The 22,864-nt window shown below is 44.6% G+C and overlaps 1 protein-coding gene across 1 annotated transcript; it reads left to right on the top strand.

Moving 5' to 3' along the window:
• Window positions 1–1,139: 1,139 nt before the first annotated feature.
• Window positions 1,140–19,498, top strand: LOC136045979 (heat shock factor protein 5-like). Its single transcript, XM_065732218.1, is given in 6 exon segments — window positions 1,140–1,269; window positions 7,907–8,004; window positions 9,394–9,915; window positions 14,840–14,937; window positions 14,939–15,003; window positions 18,411–19,498. Coding segments are annotated over 6 exon segments (981 nt in total). The 3' UTR covers window positions 18,479–19,498.
• Window positions 19,499–22,864: the final 3,366 nt, after the last annotated feature.

The following is a 22,864-nucleotide window of genomic DNA, read 5'->3' as shown; positions in this document are numbered from 1 at the left end:
CGCAGAAGTCACAAGTACAGCAATACTCTCCCAAGTGCAGTGAGGCATCCTGGGTCAGTGTTCCCAGAATGTTGGATAACCCCTAACAGAATTTATGTTGCCATAGTATAAGAGCAAATGGCATTTCACAAAATAATAATCCAGAGATGGATAAAAGGAATGTACAAAAAATGAAACAGCAAAATTGTTTGGGATGTCTTAGTCTAAGCTGAAATGACGAGTGATCTTATTCATCAAAGCAAGTTTGTGTAGTTAACAGAGGGTATTCTTCTTTATTACAAACGTACACAGTAGTGAATTACAAATGAATTGCTGAGCTTGAAGCATCCTTTTTCATTCTTCTTAAGGACTTGCAGAAGTATTAAAACCCAGGCTATGGTAGGACGTAGTCCAGCAAAGGAAGAAATGTGTTTTAGAATTTTCATAGAATTTTAACACTTCAAAAAGTTATGAGAACAACAGTAGCAAAAAAACAAAGCCCGCTAGGGTTAAGTGGCAACCTGTAAGCCCTGCTACTACTAATACTTGTTCCCTTTGCTATCGCTGGTGCCCTTCTGTATCTTAGGCAGAAGCCAAGTCCTCTGCAGCCTTGCCTTCCTCCAGTGCTAATTTGCAGCTTTTTTCGTCCAAGAGAACAGGAGGCTAGCGCAAGGAATGGCTATGGGGAGGAAACAGTTGCTTCTGTATCCTTGCTTACTGCTCTTTGTTCAGATCCAACAATAAATCTGCCACTGCAGCTGTTACTGTGTGTTCGGGTGGAAGAACTGTCTGCTTGTAGATTAGGCACACTGAAGCAAAGGTTGCCTTCCCAAATAGAGCTGGAGGTCCCTGGCTCCTCATATTACCTCTCATTACCTGTGACAACTCCTTTCATTAACTGTTGCTTTATTTTTGTGCCTAATGCAGGGCTGCTGGATGTAGGACAGTTTTGTGAGCCTTATCAACAACTTCCTTGCTCCTACATCTCGGCCTCACTGCAGAACTGCAGCACTTTACCACCCTACGGCTTTGAGCAGAATCCAGGCCCGTCCAGAACACCGCAGAATTTCCAGGTGCTGCTTCCAGAGCACAATGCATCCCCAGCTTTCCCAGACATGGGGGTTGCCTTTCCCGTATTCCATAGGCTTCCAACAGAGGTCATGTACACCCCACAGCCCAACTTCTCTCCTGTGCTGCTTCAGCAGGTCTCTCAAGACATTGCCACTTCCTCTGCAGTGTACAGCAGCTGCGTGTCTCCCCAGCACTACACGCAAGCCTATTATCCAACAGGTAAGAAAAAAAATATAAAAGTGATGTACTATATATATTTTTTTTCAAAGTGCTCTGTCACGTATGTTTCAGATGTTTCAGTGAGAATTGTAAAGACCTTTAAAGCAAAAAGGTTTTCTGTTCCATATTCCTTCCCTCCCTCCAGACTTGGTATCTGGTGATTTTCCACACAGCTGAGGCTGAAGGGTGAGGAGAAGAACATTTGTCTGCAATGAGGCAGTGTTAGCCTAACTTCTCCCTTTTATTTTAATTAAGAGAAACCGAGGGGGATGATGCTAAAGCACAGAGAACTTGTTGAAAAGTGACATACTACTCCTTGCTCTCATGTTTTCCCAAGCAACTTTTTAAAGTCAAAGATGAGTCACAAGTCTTCTGCAGAATGTTTCATCTGCTCTGTGATCTTGTCAGGTCTTTTTTTCATCAGCTTCCTCAGCAGTGTCTCTGCTGCAGACTGGGGAGTTACAGACATCTCCACTATATTCATTTGTCTGAAGCATTTCTGCTGAAATTTTCAGCCTTACTTCAGACAAGTTTTTCTTTTTTTGTTTTGTTTTCTAGAAGAGAACTAATTAAAGCAAATTATTGTCCCATTGCCTGCTCTTGCCTTGAACTGGAAAAAATATGCTTGTTTTGTTTATTTATTTGTTTTTTTTTATTTCCCTGGAAATTCTGAAGCTCAGAACATAGTGTCTCTTGACTTGGACAAACCGAAGCTCAGTTGACACTCTCACTTTCTGCCTGTTCCTGCCTTGGCATCTGCACCTTCCCTGAGTCAGATATCCCTCTTTAGAAATCTTACATGTGGTGGCTGCTGTCGTTCTCCAAAAAGTACACAATGAAATCTTCGTGTCTTTTGTGTGTGTGTGTTCTGAGGCCTCTGCTGAGAATGCCTGCTTCTATTGCCAGCAGTAACCACTAGTTTCCGTTACATACTTCTTGTTGAGGAGGGATTCTGTGGGATTATGCAAATCCTGTGGACACTTGTAAAGATTTAAGAAACAGGGAACTTTTTGCCATATGTTCCTTGCCCTGTGGTGCTTACAAAGATTACTGGCAGCTAGTGCTTGCATTACAAGCTGCAAGTTCTTAGGTCTCCTTCCAAGAGCAGGGGGAGCCAAGAATACCAGTTTGAGATGGGAGATGGTCCCCGCTTGCTTCTGTCTGGGTACGGATCATCTTGAGTTTTAGATGTCTCTATCTCTGTGAAGCATGATAAAAGCATACCAAACTTTGCAAGTTGTAATAATAAGGTGTAATTCAACCTGAAATAGAGAACGTTGTGGAGGCTGAGGCTTTGGAAATTTCAATGAACTCATAACTAGTTTTGAGAAGAAAGGTTTGCCATTTCATTAGACAGTATTAGAAATCTTTTCATTTTCACTGTCACTTTGGACAGTATTTGTACTGTTGATTCTGTGTACCTCTTCATCTCTCTGCTATCCTTTATTCTGCTTTATATTACAGCATACAGAATGCAGGAAGCTTATTTTTTCATATATATACATGAAAAAAGTCTGCTTTCCTTCATCTTGAGAGCATAAAACCAAGAGTAGCTTATTTAGAAGGTGATAGTTCATCTCAAAGTATGTATTTCATAAGAGAAGGGCTAAAAACTAGATGCTCTCTCTTGGAGCTGACTCTTCATTTCATGTATAATGAACATAATATTTTTGAAGTCCTACTAAATGAAATCAACACTGGGCTTTGTGAAAAGATTTATCTTTATGTATATTCAAATTCATTTGTTAACTTAAGCACCAAATATTTCCTTGGGTTTTTATTTTATTTTTATTACGATTCTTATTGAAAAGGCACTAAAACTATTCATCTGGATTTTCTGCTAGCATTTGAACATCGTTTAAGGATTTAGTTTTGTGACTTCAGCTTTCTACAAAACCTTTGATAGTTGTGGGATTACATCAAAGGAGCGTAGTGAAGCTTGATTATCATAGAATATCCTAATAATGAAAAGTCAGTCAATGAGACTATGTGAGAAATATTAGTTACTGGTGCCACCTCATACTGCAGGTCCAGTTGTGCTTTTTGCATACACCTGTGGCTGTAGAGTTCATTTACAGGTGATGGCCCTTTGTGAGTGACATCTTAGGAGCGGTTATGTTATTCTGAATGATGCATCCTCTGTAAGGATAAATCTTTTTCTATGTAGAGCTTAAAATTCACATATGTCTTGGTCAAAAGGGGCTTCTTAAAGTAAATAAGCAACTGAAAACATAGCATCTGCTTTAACACAGCATAAATAACACCACATTTTCCCTTGAGAAAAGCACACTGGATGCATTAGTAATGCACTTGTAAAACTAGTAGTAGGATTTATCTTGCCTAAGATTCATCTGAATCATAACTCAGTGTAACATTAACTCGTGTATGCCTGGGCTTGTCATCTAGATTACACATATAGTCAGTAAAGAGGAACAGGCACCTGCCAGATGTTGAGTCGTTCCAGCTTTCTTGGATATATACTGTTGGAAGGCAGTTTCTTTCTGGTGAGCCTGTTTCTTCACAAACTGCAGAGAGAGCACAGACGAGTAGTTCTGGAGCTGGTAGGGTATGTAGTGGCAATGCAAGCAATGCCACTTAAATTTCTGAGATGGTTCCCATTTTCCTTTAAGGAAAATCCATCCTTGGATGTCATCTTCATTCTCCTCATTCTTTCAGTTTGTAAAGGATCAGAGCTTGCACAGCTGTTGTGTGAATGCCCATCCCAATGTGCCCATTGATCTGTCAGGAACAGGCATGGGTGCTCTCTGCAATTTCCTGGCCCAGCTGTGTGATGAGTAACTTAGCTTCCCTTAGTCATAGCTTAGGGACATGACATGATAAGGACACACTGAAAGGGCGGTCTTCAAAGTTCTTTCTTAGTGTTTCACGTGTAGGTTGTGCTCGAGTGCAATGGAAGAAGCTGGAGAATGTCAGTCTCATCTCCCTTGGCTAACACAGAATCTCAGAATCACAGGGTTTGGAAGGGACCTCTGGAGATTATCCAGGCCAGCCCCCTGCCAAGCAGTTCTTTACAGCAGGTCACACAGGAAAGCATCCAGATGAGTTTTGAGCATCTCCAAAGAAGGAGACTCTTCCAGCACTCTGGGCAGACTGTTTAAGGGCTCTGGCACCCTCACAGTAGAGTTCTTTCTCATGTTCAGGTGGAACTTCCCACATTCCAGTCTGTGCATTTTGCTTCTTATCCTGTTGCTGCACAGCACTGAAAAGAGCCCCATCCATTTGGCACCTGCCCTTTAGATATTGACAAGCACTGCTCAGATCCTCCCTCAGCCTTCTCCTCTCCAGGTGAACAACTCCAAGGCTCTCAGCCTTTCCTCATGTGGGTGATGCTGCAGGCCCCAACCGTCTTCATGGCCCTCCACTGGGCTGTATGCAGGAGTTCCCCATCTGCCTTGAACTGAGGAGCCCAGAACTGGACCCACAGCAGAGGGGAGGATCACCTCCCTGCCCTGCTGGCCACGCTGCATGCAATGCGCCTCAGGACACCGTTGGCCTTCATGTCCCCCAGGGCACAGTGCTGGCTCATGTCAGCCTGTTGGCCTCTTACTGTTGTCTGTTGCCCTCTTGAGTAGATGATGTGTGTTCTCCTCCGATTTCTGTCAGATCTTTGAAGACATTACTGTGATTATTCAGGGCTGTATCAGCTTTGCCATTAGATTGCTAGCTTTGTTACCACCGTGCTTGAAAAGCAGCACTTAGCATGAAGGTGGGACCATTCCCAAGAGGCTGTTGGTGTGTGGGTGTTACCACTAGGAAGAGTAAGAGATTTGAATGGCGTGAGCAGAGTCTGTGCCCAAGAATGGGTTTGGATGCATTTAATTTACTGATACAGCTGTAGTCTTTATGCCTTCAGCAAAGGCATGAATGATTGATTTGTGTTTGCCTACTGAGACATTGTGAGTATGTAAAATAATACTATCTCGAGGAGAGAGAGGTATATAAGAATTTCCATTTTGTCATAGTGGTTTTTAATTTACTGAATGCAGTGCCTCACCATTTACATAGGACGTTTTTGTAATTTCTTTACTTGTGTTTCTCTGTAATCTGTTTTTTTATTCGTGGACAAAAAACAGAGGCTTCATCTGTTGAGGAGACGGTGTAATTTTTTTTTATTTTTTTATTTTTTGGTGACTTGTGACTCTGAAAGCCTTCAAATTAATGTTTGCGTGGGATCCCTTGTAACCTTTTGCTGTTTGTTTTCCAAAAGCTAGATGTTACATCATTCCTTGGTGTTTCGTGTTGCACATCTATCTCTATCCCCCTCACTGTGCCATTCGTGACTCTGAACACTTCTGGTGTATTCCCCCGGGCTGCGTTTTCTCTTGGCTAAAGAATCCTCCTTGGCTGTTTGTTCAGGAAAGTGTTCGGTGCATCCTCCATGTTGCCCTCCCTGTTGCCTTTTCCAGTCCTGTTATTTTCTTATTGAGATGGAGAGTCCAAAAAGACTCACAGTAGTCAAAGTGTGAGTAAATTGTAGATTTACACGGTCAATAAATTGCAGCCACAGCAATGTCTGTTTCATTAGTGGCTTTGTGGGTCTTTTTGTCAGCTTCTGAGTGTGAAGCTGATGTTTTCCTGAAGCTATTTACTATAGCACCAACATCTAGCTCCTGATTATTGAAGGACAGTGAAGGACCTATCATTTTCTACATTAGATTAGTTTATTTTTCTGAAGTGCAGAGCTTTATCTGGTACGTGGTGGCTTTGGGAGACTTCACAGAGGTTTTTTTCCATGCCTGTTTGGCTATGCTCTTTTCTGCCATGAAAAAAGCTGGTGTTATTAGCAACCATCTCATCAACACAATTTCCTTTATCCCTGCTTGTTTACCTACTGCAGGTCTTTCCAGATGGCAGTGAAGGGTGACTTCTCTTGAAAACAAAGCATTTTTACTGTCTCATCCCCATTACGTGTCCACCAGTGTCAACTAATTCAGTAATCTATTTTCTTCTTTCTTTTTTTCTTCTTCAACTGGATTTCTGACTTGTACTCCCTTTTAAAATTTTCATTAGTGTGCTTCTAAATGATTTCCTTTAAGTTCTTAACGGCCTCTTTGAATATCCATGAATATTTTCAGCGTGTTTGAAATATGGTCATTCAGTGTCTGTGCAAGGATATTCACAATGCATTGTTCAGCTCTTCCTTTGCTCTGAGTGATGTGTTTTTCATTGCTCTCCACTTGTCCTGAGCGTTTTGTCGCTGGGTTGGTTATAGTCCCACTGACAGCAATTCCATTTGTGTAAGCCGGTGTTCTGTTCTGCACACAGCATCCTGTAGACTGTGAGAAATTTTCTGTCTCTAGCTTTTATGGGCAGAACTGCGTTTCTGTTCTGACAGAAACCAAATGTGTTCTGATGCTGATTATCTAATTCCATTTCATTTTAACGGGCTGAATCTCTTTCTTGATTAGTATTCTTCTCGTAGTATTTTGTAGAAAGTAGTCTTCAGTTGGTGTTTAACTTCACAAGAACTTCTTTCCTTCACATCTTTCCTCTTTTTCCATTAGAAAATAATGTCTTTATGATATGTGTTTGCTTCTCCTTACAGTCACTTTAGCAGGTGAGAAGGAACTTACTTTTCCGTTGCTGTCTTGCCTTGCTTTTACGGAAGTCCTTGAATAGCTGTTTTGGTGTTTCTCTTGGGTTTGTTAACATAGTTTGAAGATTCCCACGAGTGAAATTAAAACCAAGTTTTGTTAAAACCAAACCAAGTTTTGTTTAGGTTTTTGGGAATATCCAGAGCAGGGGTATGTCCACAGGTCATAGGATGTTCTCCTGAAGGAGGTATGAATTTGATCATATAGTTGCTCAGAATTAGCTTTTGAAGTTTCAGATCACACGCAGATCTCATGCTTGCTTAGGAGGCTGTCCACTGGCTCTTTCTTTCTTGTTTTGCGCCCTTTGTTGCTGTAAACTGCACAAAAATCCCACAAGATTGTATTAAAAAGTGCAGTAAGAGTAGGTGTTTTACAAAAAATCAAACTTGGTTATTGTAACAATGGTCTTATGTGAAATCCCGTGTAAATTTCAAACACTGCAAATAAACTTGATTGGTTTGCCACCTCAAGCAGTCCTCATTAGTCTCTGTTACAATCACTGGACTAAATGTGATACTATCAAGCATTTGTTTTTCTCAGAGTGATGGCGGATTTTAGAGGTTATATATATATGAAAGCAAGGCCTTTGCTTTTAATCTAACTATTTCTGCATATCACCAGAAATAATACCTGCATGAGGTGGGTCTTTAATTCCAGTATGTATGAGTGAACACGTGTGTTTTTCTTTTGTGAATCCCCTTTCTGTGTTATGTTGTGATGGGAAAAATCAAGCAGCTTAACAAAAGAGGTAATAACAGCGTGCAAAAGTTGTCATTATGAAGTTTCTAAGTGTGCCTATGTCAATTTTACTACGTATGTATTAAAGTAATATATATATGAGACAAATATTTTTTCAGGTGAAGAAATCAGTCGTAAAATCATTTCGGGGATTATACAGCTCTGGAATTTAGTTAGTTAGTTCACTGTGTGGGTATTGAGCTGTTTAATCAAAGTAAGCAGTAGAACTCCGCATACCAAACACAAATTCTGAAAGTCTGATAACTGTGTTTCACTTCTTGCAGCTGCACTGCCATGTTGCTCCCTTGCTGCTCACACCGGCCCTCTGACTTGCTGTGTTAGTCCTACAGCTCCGAACTACACCCAGTGCAGCTTCTACCAGGTGAGTGCAGTGCACTGCAATCAGGTGAAAGCAGAGAAAAGCTGTATGGATGAGCTCTAGGATTATGGACTCTGGAATGAAGGATATAAATTTAAAAGCGGATCCACTTGAGAAAGTAAAAGCAATGTATTTTACAGTGTTTATTTCAAAGACCCACTGAATATTTAGAGAGGTACTTCTGTAATGCTAGATAGGTTTCAAAGTAGTGGCGTAGTGGATCTCCTGACTTGACTTTCTGTTCAGCATCATTATAAGTGTTATTTATCAGAAGACATTACACTTCCATGATTCTTGAGATCTGAACAGTCCCCGGAAGAAAAAGCAGTACAAGCGCAGGCTGTTAAAATGTGATTTGTCATTTCCTTTGGGTAGCACTAGTAGCTTTTGGAACTCTTCATTGCCTTCTTTCTGCTTTGAAAGTTCCTTCATATGAATTCTGCTAAAAAAAAGTCACTGTATTGCTTACTGTGTCCTGTTATCTAGTTGTGTCATTCTGATGAAGTCTTCAGTAGTGCTCAGACCAGTCCTGCAGTGGCGAAGGCACTTCTGTGTGTTCTCCAAGAGGTGTTTCCAAATTGAAGATGTGTAGGGCTTTGTATGGATTTGTGTAGACTTTGAGTCACACGTCTGTGAGACACACTGCTATGAGAGGGCTGTCGGGGTTGGAGGCTGACGCAGATGGGAAGATTCTGTGGTATTCTGTTTCCATAGGAATCTGGAGTCCCTTTCATTTTGGGACAGGAGCGTCCTTGGAAATTACTCATTGCATGAATGTGTATATGGACAGAAGAGGGAACAGATGTTATTGTTAGGTAACTGTGAGCTCCTCGTGTTGGGTTGTCTGTATGCATGGTTAGAGCATACATACCTTTTTCCTGCTAAAAAATCCTGTGGCTTACGTTATTTGTATACGTAACAGGATTGCCTGACCTTTAGAGGAACTGAAATCGGGTACGTGTGCTCTATCCTTTTCTGTCACAAACGTTGCGTGTGAAGGGAGTGGTTGTAGTGTGACCCCACAGATCCTACTGAGACTGGAAGTTTCTGATTGGAATGCTTGGGTATGTGCAAAGGGTGTGCAGAGTATGCATCTGGAGGAGTACTCGGATGCTGTTGAGTAGCCTTCCTTTCTCTCTAGAACTGACGGCAAATAGAAGAGAGTGAGCTTGCTGTTGAGTAAGGTGGTTAATGAAAACTGGGCCAAATCAGGAGCCTTTTTAAATTAAACCTGCTGATTTAACTGCAAGTAACAAACAAGCTTTCCTCTCTTTGTGTTTACAAACTCTTCTGTTGATTGCTCAGGTTCATTTACAGAACACTGCAAAACCAGTGCACGTCCTATTCTTGTACTTTGGGAAATAAATATTCACTGCATTTTGTTTCTCCCAGGGTCCTCCAATGCAGACACCTTATGTGGCTGAGTCCCTGCCCTCTAACCAGCCATATCAGACATCTGATGAAAGCCAGATGACAGAAGTAGATCTCGAGACTGTATTTCAACATGCTGATGAAATGAGTTCATTGCCTAAACCTGCGATAGCAAAAGTGAATCCTGGGCAAGAAGAGTTATCAAGCCTTCAGTCTAACAGAGATCAACCACTGCTAGATGATTCTAAGAATGACCTTCAACCTTCAGATGAAGAAAGACGGCTGGGACCTCACACCACTGTAGTGTCAGACATTATGTCACTCGTGGTAGGTGAAGGAATAGCTTGTTCTTTGTTACAGCTTCCAGAATATCTTTACACTTTTGATACCATCAAGTCTGTAGAATGTGCTGCTGCTCAGACAGTGAGAGAGCCTGTGGCCATGCAGGAAACACAGGCAAAACTGAGCGAAGAGCCAGACCACCTCCGAGCTCCGTCCTCAGCAGTGTATGTTCAGGAAGTTCAGCCATTCAGTCCACAGAAGGTAAGAGATAAAGGAACATAAAGCAGACGATATTTTGGGATAACTGTTAAATAGTAATGCTGGGTTCTGTTCTGATAATTGCATTGTTAATAACTAAAGATTTCTTTAATTAGGATTTTAATGCATAGTGAAGAATTTGTTTGGTAAATCGTAATTTTTTGTAAAAATTCTATTTTTTCGTAAAAGGCAATGGAAAAGTATTCGTTGTTAGTGGCATTTTGATGTCCAAAACTTGTCTGTGGTGGCCAACTTTGGCCACTCAGTTGCATGGAAAAAATGCATCGTGCAATTGTAGTGGCAGTGATGAAGTGTAAACTCTTTTGAGTGATAACATACTTCCTTTACTCTGAACTAAAGAAGAGTATTTGAAGGTAAGATTTTTGTTTAAAACTTACATAAAAGTATTTCCAACAAACAATTGCTAGGCTTCTGTTTTCTGTGGAAGGCACAATTTATTCATATGTGGGTGGTATTTAGCATTTTCATTTGTACTGACAGACGTTCTAGATGTTACTCTGTTAAAGCAACAAATACATGCTGTACTTTGGAAAAATAAACAAAACCAAGGTTACTGAGTGCCCCTGTGGCACAAGACCTACCTTGTGTGTAGGTGTGGGATATAAGAAATTATATTCAGAGCATAAGCTGTGGAGAAGGATAAAAAGCATGAGAAGGGAAGGCTGAGAACCAAAGACACTCCAGAAGGAAAGGAAAACAATTTCAAGTAAGCTGTGTGACGGCAGACCCCGACTGGAGGCAGAGCACATGGCCTACATTGGATAAGCACCTGCATGCACAGTTAAGGACTGTCTTTTGTTAAGGGCATTAATAAGGGGAGTTAAGGGAAGTATTTTGTTGACATGTAAAGGCAGGTGGGAAAGTTAAAAGAGAAAACTTGTGAATGTATATAAGGGATGTTAAAACCTGTGATAAATTATTGGGATCGTCCATATCTGAGTCCGTGCCTCCAGCACTGCATATAGGCACTCAGAATGCTGTGCATATGTCAAGGTCACTGCTGTGTTATCAGAGTCCTGATGCCTTCAGGTAAGTTTCTGGCTCTGAAATCCTTAGCTAGTGAAAACTTGCCATTGTTGTTCTCAATGTCATAAAGATGAGTAACCTTCCTTTTGGGTACATTTAGAGAAAGAGATGTATGTTCTGATCGGGTTTCTGCAGAGATCAAGCTAGTTACTCAGCCTCACGTAGGGAAGAGCACTGTTAAGGAGTTTCCATTCATTATTTGAACTGTTGACCACTGTTTAAATTTCAGCTTGGGCATCTTTGGAACAGCATTTTTAGAAGTGAGCTTTTCCTCTGTGGAAGACTTTGGGAGTTTTTATGGTCCCATCTCTCTTGTTAAGAATGGAGGAATGGAACAGGCTGCCCAGAGAGGTAGTGGATGCCCCGTCCCTGGAGACATTCTAGCTCAAGGCTGGATGAGGTGCTGAGCATGTTGAGCTCTGGGTGTCCCTGTTTGCTGCAGGGAAGTCAGACTAGACGCCTTTAAAGGTCCCCTCCAGTTCAGTGAATTTATGATTCTATGAATTAAATGTGTGAGCCGTGGTGTTGTTTGGAGGGGGAGGATGCTGTGGTTTTGAGACCCCCTTATGTGTGTCCCATGCGAGAATCCTGGTGCTGGTCCCAGTCCGTTTCTCTGGAAGTTAACTGGTTAAATAGCTTGGGATTATTCTGCAAGGAAGAGAAGTTTGGGCAATATTAGGCCTTGTGTTTGACAGCTTTGCTCTTTTAGTTAGGACTGTTCTACTTCTTACTTGTCTCCCCTTGCCAAACTGCAGGCAGGGTTAACCTGTCCCCACAGCTGCCTCTCATCCAGGGCCTGGGATCATGACAGGTGCAGAACTGACCAGCATAGATTTCTACATCCGTTTTGTACATCCATTAGGCTCCTGTATAATTTGCTGTCGTCCTTATCCATGAATCTGGAAGGCTTCCATGGCTCTCAGTAGCTCGGTGTCATGGAAGTCAAGGCAAGCTTGGTAAAATACTGCCCATTTAAGTAAGGCTCTTTTATTCCTCTGAGTAGCAGCAGAGGAGGAGCACATTCCTCCGGTGCTAATAAACAAACATCAGAACAGCTCCTCTGGGTCAGATCAAAGCCTGATCTGATTGCTGGTGTCAGCCTCAAGGCAATAGCTGTAATCTGATGCTTGGGGAAGAGTAAGAACAAGGCCTGCAACTCGAGCAGGGCATTGCTCTTTGTATTTCCAGTGGGAGGATTTGGGATAATATTGCATACCCGGTGTTCAATTTCTCATCTGTGGGCTGAAGTCAGCCCTTGAAACCACGTGAATTGTAGTGTTGACCAAACAGATCCTTTGCTCACTGTCTACTGCATGAAGAGCTTCATCAGTCATCTCCAGCCTCTTTCTCCCCGCACTTGTGATTCTGGGAGTCTGTCGCCGCCTCCTCAGCAGTCTGCTCCCCAGACTCCCTCTGGTAGTGTCCTCTGCACGGCAGCTGCTCTGCAGATCTCAGAGTTTGCTTTCAGCCTCTTCTGTTTCTGTTAAATCCTTTCTGAAATTAAGAGGTCATGGCTGCACACCACATTGAAGCTGCAGGAAAAGGGTGGATTTTTACAGTGGTACAAAGGCGTTTGTTCTCTTTCTTCCACAATAGTTCCTATCACTGAATTGGTTTGGGGACAGCTGTCCTGCCTTGAGCTGTCATCTCCGTAGAAAGATGCACACCTGCTTCCTGGCTTAAAAACGAGCAAATTAAAGAGCAGCTCTTTGTATGAAAGGTCTTAGTGCATTCAGCAGTGCAGGTTCAGCGTTGTCATCTTAGCCTCAGTGAATTCCTGTCTTTGACTTTTACACATTTTGGCCTCAGATGGGCATATCTTAATCCCCTCTTTCTCATAAGAAATATCTTATTTTCTTCTTAAAGTGGAAATGCAGCACAGTAGCACTTGTTCAAGGGGAATGTGCCTCCTGTTTTGTTGTCTCCTTGGGAGTACCTTTGGCTGAAGGCTGAACCTCCTGCTTACTGTGGGGAAGGTGAATCCAGCAAACCCCATTTGTGAGAGACCAAGGCTAATTTTAGTCACATTGCTTCCCATCGTGGCTCCAGCTGGGCACCAGAGTCACGTAACCACTGAGTCCCAGCCGGCTTTTTGTGAACAGTTTGGCATTTTTTCAGTAACTGGAGTGAAAAGGCAAAACTTTCACATCTGTCAGCTTTGGTAGCTTGGTTTGATTCTCTGCCAAGCAGCATTCAGGACGGAGCTGCAGTGGTGCTGGGCCCAAGTGAGGAGTCTTTCTGCAGATGTGGCAAAGCCGTAATCAGAAGCACGTTCACTTACAAAAACAAAAGAAATGAAGAGAGCTTTGGAACCAGACTTATGCGGGCTAGACTGATGCTGTTAGGAAGGAAATCTTCTTATTGCCAGTTTCACAAAAGAATAGGAAAAGAGTTGGTGGGTAAGATCCTACGTACTCAGTAAAAAAGGGAATGCTGCATACTCCTTTTCCTAGAAGGTTTTATTATGTAGAAGTCAAGGGGACTGGAAAGGTTCGAATCATCATGCAGAGAAGTGTTACCACACAATTGCTGATGTTCCAAATTGTGTGTACCTGCCCTGTGACCTGCCATCCTTCATCTCAATAAATTTGCATTCTGGATGGTGAGGATTATGAGCCACAGACCTCCTTCCTTCTCTTTACCTTTATACCTGGGGACAAGCTGTGGTTCTGGTGTCAGACAAAGAGGAACAGCCATCCAGGTGGTTTTCCTATTAGCTAATTAACACTATTAGTGAAATACACAGAGACAACACATTTCAAAGAGCAAAGACTGCCATGAAGTGACTGAACATCCAGCAGGTCCAGGGGCTTGCTGGGGGAACTGTCTCCCTGGATGTTTCAGATGCTGTAGTTGTGCAGACCTTTTGGAAGATGAATATGCAGCTTTGGCAGAGGATCTGTATGTATTTCTATTGATCTGTGCACATGTTGCCTTTTGCATGTTCAGTCCCAAGCAATAGCAGACTCAAGGGGGAGAGAGCGATTTCTGGAACTACCTATGTCTTATTACTGCATGTGATGGCCTTCTGCCCTCTGTAAACACACATACCAGTTTTCAGAAGCTTTTTTTTGCCTTCACAGAAGGAAACAATGCAGGCTCTGAACAATCCCTCATCTTATGATGTTGATTGATAGGATATTTGCAGAAGAGCTCAATGCTCTAAGAACAGGTGATAGTGAGAACATCTTTCTGTCTGAAGGTGAATTCCAGGCACTTAATTGTGCTTATTTTTGCTTCCTTGCTGGGACAGAATCACAGCTTGGTCGCTTGGCCCTTTTTCCTTTGTTTTAACCTGTAGATTTTGCCACGCTGCTAGAGAAATACTCAAGTTCGCAAAATGTTTGCTTGCAAAATACATGTGGAGCAGCAGCAGAGGGCTCCAAAAAGCAAGCAACGACATAACATATAATGCAATGTCTTACCAATGTGATGGGGCGGGGTGATTCCCAGCCAGAAGGGCACTGCTTACCTGCGGAGCTTTGCATCACACAGCTCTGTCAGGTTGTCTGAGGTACGCCTGTCAGTAGCAATGCAGCTGTTGGTACCAATGAGTGCACCTTGGCTTCTCCTGCTTCACTTGTCATGCCTGGTATGATGACTGAAGGCAAAGTTGAGACTGTGAGTACATGTACTCTTTATGTTCTGGCTTTCTGACTTTTTGTTTTGCTTGGTGTGACATTTTGGAAGAGAAGAATAATAAGATATTTTGCTTTGAACCTGGCAGCCTTCTGTGTTAAAAATGCTTACATGATCCATACAGGTACTGTTCAGCACTTGTTAGACGTCCTTTTGGAGTGGATAAAAGCATTTATTTTTTCTGTTGATTATGAGAAAATGTTGAGTCATCTTTGGTTTTCTCTGCTTTGTTTTGTTTCAGGTGGATACTAGCGTTGGATGTGAATTCCTAAGGTCAGAGTCAGAAGAGGTAGGATGCTTCACTTCGGGGGCTGGGCCTGAGGAGAGGTCTGTCGAAAACAGTTTCATCTGTACAAGCCAATAACGGGGAGGAAAGAAACAGTTCCCAAGGGAGCAACTTCCGTGGTAAGAAGAGATGCTATATTGTTTTTTCATAGATTAGCAAGACAGCTGCTCTAAAACTAACCATTACAGAAAGGAGAAATCAGAACAGGTTAGCTCTTGTCTGCAAGTGTATTTCTTTGTGCCTTCAGTTAAAATACTGCTTCTGTACAACCTCTCAGTGTACTTACTGATGCACTTCCTGAGACACACTGATTTCTCATGTGAGAAAGAGTATAAACTGTGAGTAAATGAAACCTGCTGTTCTGGAGGTCGTGTCAGAAACATAGATGTCACAATGCTGAGATGAAGCTCATAGACATGTGTCCTGGAGCACAACAGTGGCATGAGAAAGGACTGAGTAATGAAATGACAACTGAAATAGCAAGGGGGAAAACAAAAACAAAAAAACCACAACAAACTTATGAAGTAAGTAAGAAGGTGACAAAAAATTGTGTTTCTGATGCATCTGCTGAAATACATGAAAGAACCAAGCAGCAGAGCATCTTGGGCTAAACAGTTGACCAAGTCTTATAACCAAAGGAAAACCTCAGTATCTTCACAGCAGAGAGGCATAAGAGGACACCAAGTATACTTCAGTTCCTTTCTAGGGAAGTTGGTGTGGCATTCAGGTCTTGCAGGAAGCTATTTCCCTCACAGCTGATCATCAAAGAATGGGTTGCAGAGTTTGAAGGTCAGTTCCTCACTTCAAAGGATAGTTTCCAGGTTCCAGTTCTGCTAGCTAATAATTCAGCTCACATGCCCATCAGTTTCCAAAGTGTGAGTGAGGATAAAGTCTTTTATCTGGAAGCTATATTAAAAAAAAAAAATAAAAAAAAAAGAATTGGATGTCACCTTGAACTTTTGTTTAAAGTGCAGAATTGAAGGTTCTCATCTACTTACTTCCTGATAACATGGACAATCAGTATGCTTCTCAGATTTTGTATCTACAGCTGAAGTTTATTTAAGTAAAATGTTCTTAATCACAGAAACATTTTGGAAAGCTTTTCCGTGGGATTGTTTTACAGAAATGAAACGCTGCTATGCTAATTGGATAATTAACAGTGATTAGTGTAGTTGCTCTCTGGGAAACTTGACAGTCATCTGGGTGTGCATGTCCAGTGTTGAACCTTTTATGGTTGGTAGGATAGAGACAGACACCACACATGAACAAAACGTGATCAGGGTCAAGTTTCCCATAATAAATAGGGCACATGATACTGGCTTTGAGGATGCAGTGCCCATCCCCTCCATTCCAACTGCAAGTCTGGAGGAAGTATCTTTAAGGATAAGCTGACTTCTGTCAGCTTCTGCATTTGTCTGTCTGTACCTCCTTTCTTCTGTGTGTCTTTGGACACAGCTTCTTCCTTAATCTTTCTAAGCTAAAATTGGGCACAATGACCATTCCCAACTGTTTCCTCATAACATGTCAGTATGGGAGCCATGAGGTCGTGGCCTGACTGAGCACTGGGTGAAGGGGCACAGCCAGCCCTGGGAGCCTGGTGGGCCACCCATTTAAGGGCCTCATTTAAGGGCTGGCAGCCACAAGGGAACAATTCCTACTTGGAGATCACCTCCTTTGGAGAGTTTGGTGAGCTCTGGTCCTTGGAAAGGGGTAAGCAATTCCTTCTTTCTTACTGGATTGTGATTGCTACTTTTCTTGGGTGATCCCAAACTGTTTCAAAGCAGTTATAGCTGCTGCCTCTTATCTTTGTCCTTTGAGTGTGAGTCCTGCCGTTTTACCTCGTTTCCTTTGGCCACCCATTTGCATGTTTCCTGAGCCCACAGTTTGATACCCATCCTGCTACAGAACAGACTCTTGTTCTGTCTGTTTCAGTAGGTTTGTGACATTGTTCCCTTGTCTTTGCTGTGTGGTGACACCAAGTTCAAGGTGAGAGACAACGTAGTGGAGTATGAATGTCTGTTGAACAGGGACCAAGATGAAGAGTCTGTCTTGTCCAGTGTCTTGTCTCCAAAAACATCTTTGGCATTTTTGTGCTATTACGTAAAAAAAAAAAAGACCTCAGTGAACTTTTCTGTCAGACTCTCTATTCTAACCAGATTCTGACTCTAGAGGTTTTTGTTTGCAGCCTTTTTTTCTGGAAATAGTGGTTTCAGAATGGAGCAGGTAGAGCTCCTGAATATTTCTGAATTTAAGCGTTCTGAGCCGTTTAGGAAAGAACCCACTTCCTCTATGGCTGTCTATTTTTTAATGTATTCTTTTTTAAGTGAGTTATCCAATCCTTTTCTTGGCATAGTGTGGCAACTTCCTCCAAGGTTCTGTCACACAGGAGCACAGACATAATACTGAGATTGCACTGACATTTGCCACGCTCCGTTGCAGCTACAGCTGTGCTGTTACGCACTCTCTCTCACTCACTGCAGATAGATTTATAAGTGCGGTTGCTAAGGAGCAGTCATCATTCAGCAAAGGTCTCCCATGCATGCGTTATTATTTCCTGCACCTTCCAGAGAAAAGTAATCTTAGCACTCATCCAGCGTTCCCAGTAAGGCAAGGTGAGATCCCCTACAGAAGTGTTGGTGCAGGGATAGGCCTGGCCCAGGGGTGCTCCTGGGCTGGAGCAAGACAAAGCAAAGTTGCTTCCAGGAGTCTGAACTGCAGCTTCTTGCTCCAGCTCAGCTGTCATTACTTTGGCTTCATTATCTGTTCAGTGAAGGACTCTCACATTTCCTGTGCTGGCAGTTTGCTGTTTTGGATGGGTGGTTCTTAGGTGCTGTTTCTTAAGCTGTTACCTGCTGCTCCATCGAGCATCTCCTCAGGCTTTGTTCCCAGCAGTCTGCTTTGGAGGAGGTGAGCATCAGGAAGCAGCTCCCGCCTTTTCCACAGGTACTTCATAGTGTAGAACACCAAGGGCTGGAATTCCTTTCCTAAGACGTGAGTGCATCTGTTACAAGATTGACAGTCACAAGGGCAGTGGTCCTGTTGTGACTTCGTCATGTTGCTTCCTTGTCCTGTAAGGTGCTGAATTTGATCTTTGGTATGGTTGTACATTGGAAATGTTTGGCGCGAGGTGAGTTCTGAAGGACTCTGTTGCTTGGCCTGTCTGTGGCACCGTGAGTTTCCTGTAGGCTCTTTGCAGCAGCTATGGCAAACCTTGAAGCAGCTGTGCCTTTTGTGCATAGGAGATGGTAGGTATGTATCACAGGCAGAGTGGGCATTTCTGTAGGTACTGCGGAGGCCTTACAGCAGTTACCGTTTGGTGGCTGGTACTCAAGGCACTGAATACATATATAGATAGTAAGTTTTGCTAAATGAGAACAATTCCTGTTCCTGTAGACCTCAAATTGTGTGGTTACAGCCTGCCTCTCTGGCCGTGTTCCACACTACCTGCTGGCATTACAATCCCTATGTATGATGCTTCGCGAAACTTGCAGACTGATATTTACACGTTATTTCCTTATCTTCCTAGATTTCCATCTGCTGGTGGATTTGGCTTGCAAACAGGAGTCCGTTCCAGAGGAAGAAACAAGAGAGTGAGAAGGGGACGGCAGGCATGTGAAAATGTGCAGCAGCTGCCAGCTGGGCTCTCTTGTCGGACTCCAGGGACAGTGCCTTGCGCACAGCAGAAGTTTTGGGTTATTTCAACTGTTTAAAGAAACCAATATAGACAAATAAAGACTGTTTTGGACAAGTTTTCCCTTCAGCTCTGTGGGATGTTAGTCACCCCGTGGTTTTTTTACACCTATTCCGTTACGTTTTCTACCTGACAAGCTACAGAGCATCTAGTGGTCAGAATTTTTAATACGAGGTAATTACTTAACTGCTCACCTTCTCAGACCTGGAAAGTCTGCACTCCCTGTAAACTGGAACAACCTTGAGAACTTTGTGCAAACCTTTCTTACTGGGAAATAAGTTGTTTTTAGTGCTGTGCTCAGAATCTTTCTGTTTAGCATGGTTGGAAACCGCAGTGCACCCTGCGCAGATGCTGTTCAGTGCTCTCACCATCTTTGCTTACAGTCACACTGTGACCCTGTAATGGGAATTGTGCATGAAACAAAAGCATAGGGAAGTCACAAGGTTCCAGGTCTGAGTGGGTCAGGGGATCGGGAGAGCTGCTGGAGGGAAGATGAACTAATTCTTTTTGGTTCTGATGATATCTGTAGTGCTAAGTTGTGTTGTTTTAGTACTTTATTTTAATAGGTCCTAGATAAGTTCTTAACTTATTTAATAGTCACTTGTAAGTTCTGAGTAGCTATGCATTTGTATTTAAGTTGCAGTATTGTTTTAAGGATAAAGGGGGTACAGTCTGCATTTGTGTTGTTGGGAGGTGTACATGGAAGAACGCTTAGAAGATAAATTCAGCTGGTTCATCCATGCTCATATGATTTAAACGTAATTAGAGCCAGTCTTGAGCAAAACACACATGAGAGGAGCAGAGAGAACTGGCCAAGACCACCCCAGCTATACCCTGCAGGACCTCATGCAGCCTCCGGCCATGGGCAGGATGTCCCAAGTGAACAGTGAGTGGTGGCATTCATCAGCCATCCAAACAAATTCAATCTGAGGATGCTTTTAGTTCGAGGCCGGTGGGAATGCTGCCATACAGACTGTCCTCAGATATGTTCTGTGTGTCATACATAACATATGTGCAGCACGATACCACCTTGTGCAAATAGCGAAGGGTGAGGTGGATACGTCCAAGTACTTCTTCCCAAATGGTTTCCATCACTTTGCTCGTGGGTCCAAGGTGTGAGGAAGGTGGAGTTCAAAGAAATTCAGCCTTATCAGACTGGAGCTGCTGCCTCCTTAATACAAGAGCAGCACAAAGGGAACGTCGCAGCTCACATTTCTCACTCCCATTTGCTGCCAGAAGACATTTCTGGAAATTCAAGTTAGGAGGATCTCAGCATCTTAGATAATGCTGAATTGTTTTAAAGGCAAATGACAGAATCTTTAGTATTAGCATCTTTTAATCTGCTAATTTGAAAACAGGGCAGGATTTCCTGCCATGCTTCCCTTCCGGAACGCGTGGATGTGAGCTCCCTTCATCCTTCACCAGCATGCCCTGACATAGCAAAAGAGCTCCAGAGCTTGGGAGGCCCATGCTGTGCTGCGTGAGGCCTCGTGCAGCCCTGTAGGACCCGTGTGTGACATGTCAGCACCTCAGAGTTACAAAGGACATATCGTCATGGTTGGAAAAAATCCTTCATGTTTCACAGAATCTTAGGCTCATTAAGGTTGGAAAAGACCTCTGGGATCCCCGAGTCCAACCCACCCCGCCATGCCCATCGACTGCGGCCCTCAGTGCCACATCCCACACCTGCATGGACGGTTCCTCCACCCCCACCCCCACCCCGGGCAGCGGTGCCACTGCAGCACACTCTTTCTGCGAAGCTTTTCCTACAGTCCCAATTTCCATCACAAATGCTCTGATTTCCTTAGTTCCCACCGACACCTTTCTCAGCGGACACCCACCACCCCAGCAGACCGATTCTCATTCTTAAAAGCGAACCTGTCCTTCTTCGTGTAACCCACGACCTTGTGTGGAGCTCCCCCGAGGGGTGGGTCAGGCACTGTTTAAGAACCCCCTCATTCATCTGTTCTCTTTCTCGGATGCCCTTTTCCGTGAGCAGCAGAGGGCTGCGCGCTGGGCACCGCTCCCGGTCACCTCGGAGCTCTCTCCTCGAGCACCGCTCCACCGCGGCCGCTTCTCCCGCTCGGAGGTCACGGCTCTGAGCTGCGGAGTGATTCACCTCTCAGCGATGTCAGAGCCGAGTAACACCTGAATTCAGAGCCGAGTAACACCTGAATTCCGCACCTCTGACATCAGCCTGACCCGAACCCTCCGCGCGGCAGCGGCAGCGGCAGCGGCAGCGGCAGCGGCAGCGGCAGCCGGACGAGGGCTCCCGGATGGCATGGAGCGGGAGAGCCGCGGCCGAAGGGCAGAGCCGGCGGAGGACGCGGGGAGCGGTGCGGTGCGGGGCCGCCGTCAGCCCGGACCCCGCGGAGCGGCGGGAGGGGGCGCCCGGGAGCGGGGCGGGGCGGGCGCTCGGCTCCGCTCCACCCTCACTTTGTGTCAGCAGGTAGCAGCCCGCAGCCCCGCCGGGCGGCTCCGACGGCCGCGGCCCTCTCCGCCCTCCGCTCCCCGGAGGAGCTCCCCCTCGGGATCTGCTCTCCTCCCGACGATGCCCGAGCCGCCCGGCCGGGCTCTCCGCGGGACCGCGGCCGATGCTGCGGGCTCTGCCCCGCCCCGCGCTCCCCGCGCGTAGGGCCGCCGTGCGGGACTCCCTCGGAAGCGCTCCGGCGCCGCTCCGTCCCCAGCGCTGCCCGCACGAGGAGCGCTCCGCCCCGAACCGCTCCGCGCACCTCCGCCCGCCGCCTCGCACCGCCCCGTCGTGCAGAGATCTCCGCTTTAAACGGCGCTCCGCGCCCGTAGGAAAGGAAGAGGAGGTCGCAGGCACGCGGCACCAGGAGCGCGCCGTCTGCTTAACCCGCTGCGAGTGACTGCGGGGTCTCGGGGATCCCCGTGCGATGCGGCACCGCTGCGCCGTACCGCCCTGCGCTGCCCAGCAGGTTTGCGGATGATTATTTCTGAATCCCTTGTGAGCGCGGTTCCTCCCGTCCCGGTGTGAGCCCTCCAGGTGCGGAGGGGCGCGTTGCTGTGAGCCCTGGGCAGACCATGGAATTTGCTGCCGCGCTTCGTGGGGCCTTCGGTTGGGACCGTGTTGGACGCGCTCCTCCCGGAACTCGCGGCGTGAGAGCAACAGGAGACGCTGCAGCGCTGCGCTGCGTACCTGCCCCGCTCCGCTCTTAAGGGCTCACGGAGTCCGGGGCCTTTTTGGACGCTTCCATGTACACCTCCCTGACAACACAAATGCAGACTGTACCCCCATTATCCTTAAAACAATACTGTAACTTAAATACAAATGCATAGCTGTGGAGAACTGGCTTAGGAAAGGAGGTTGTGTGTGCTTATCTTTGTAGCAGTGCGAACACCACAGCATGTTCAGATCACTGAATTTTGAGAAGTAGTGCACCGTTGACCAGGCAACGATGAGGGAGTAAGTTTGCGGTGGAACCAGATGGCCCTGGTATGTGTGGGAAAAGAACTACTTGGACACTACTTATCTTGCAAGGACAGAGCAAGAACCACTGCTTAACAATTATTCTAAAAATAGCATGTGTTCAAGGGGTATAAAAGTATGTAACCTGCGCAATAAAGTTGGCTCAGCTGCATAATCATATTGATGTCTCTCTGAGTCCTTGCATCGGCATCGTAAGAAAATCGTTGCGGCGCGGCCGTGGTTCATCCTCCTGGGGTCACCGCAACACAAAGCTACTCAAAACTTACAAGTGACTATTAAATAAGTTAAGAACTTATCTAGGACCTATTAAAATAAAGTACTAAAACAACACAACTTAGCACTACAGATATCATCAGAACCAAAAAGAATTAGTTCATCTTCCCTCCAGCAGCTCTCCCGATCCCCTGACCCACTCAGACCTGGAACCTTGTGACTTCCCTATGCTTTTGTTTCATGCACAATTCCCATTACAGGGTCACAGTGTGACTGTAAGCAAAGATGGTGAGAGCACTGAACAGCATCTGCGCAGGGTGCACTGCGGTTTCCAACCATGCTAAACAGAAAGATTCTGAGCACAGCACTAAAAACAACTTATTTCCCAGTAAGAAAGGTTTGCACAAAGTTCTCAAGGTTGTTCCAGTTTACAGGGAGTGCAGACTTTCCAGGTCTGAGAAGGTGAGCAGTTAAGTAATTACCTCGTATTAAAAATTCTGACCACTAGATGCTCTGTAGCTTGTCAGGTAGAAAACGTAACGGAATAGGTGTAAAAAAAACAACGGGGTGACTAACATCCCACAGAGCTGAAGGGAAAACTTGTCCAAAACAGTCTTTATTTGTC

The sequence above is a fragment of the Cyrtonyx montezumae genome, unplaced genomic scaffold (genome assembly GCF_038088225.1).
Source record: "Cyrtonyx montezumae isolate F1298 unplaced genomic scaffold, pur_monq_1.0 scaffold_15, whole genome shotgun sequence".
Lineage (NCBI taxonomy): Eukaryota > Metazoa > Chordata > Aves > Galliformes > Odontophoridae > Cyrtonyx > Cyrtonyx montezumae.
This window is presented reverse-complemented; position numbering and strand designations above follow the sequence as displayed.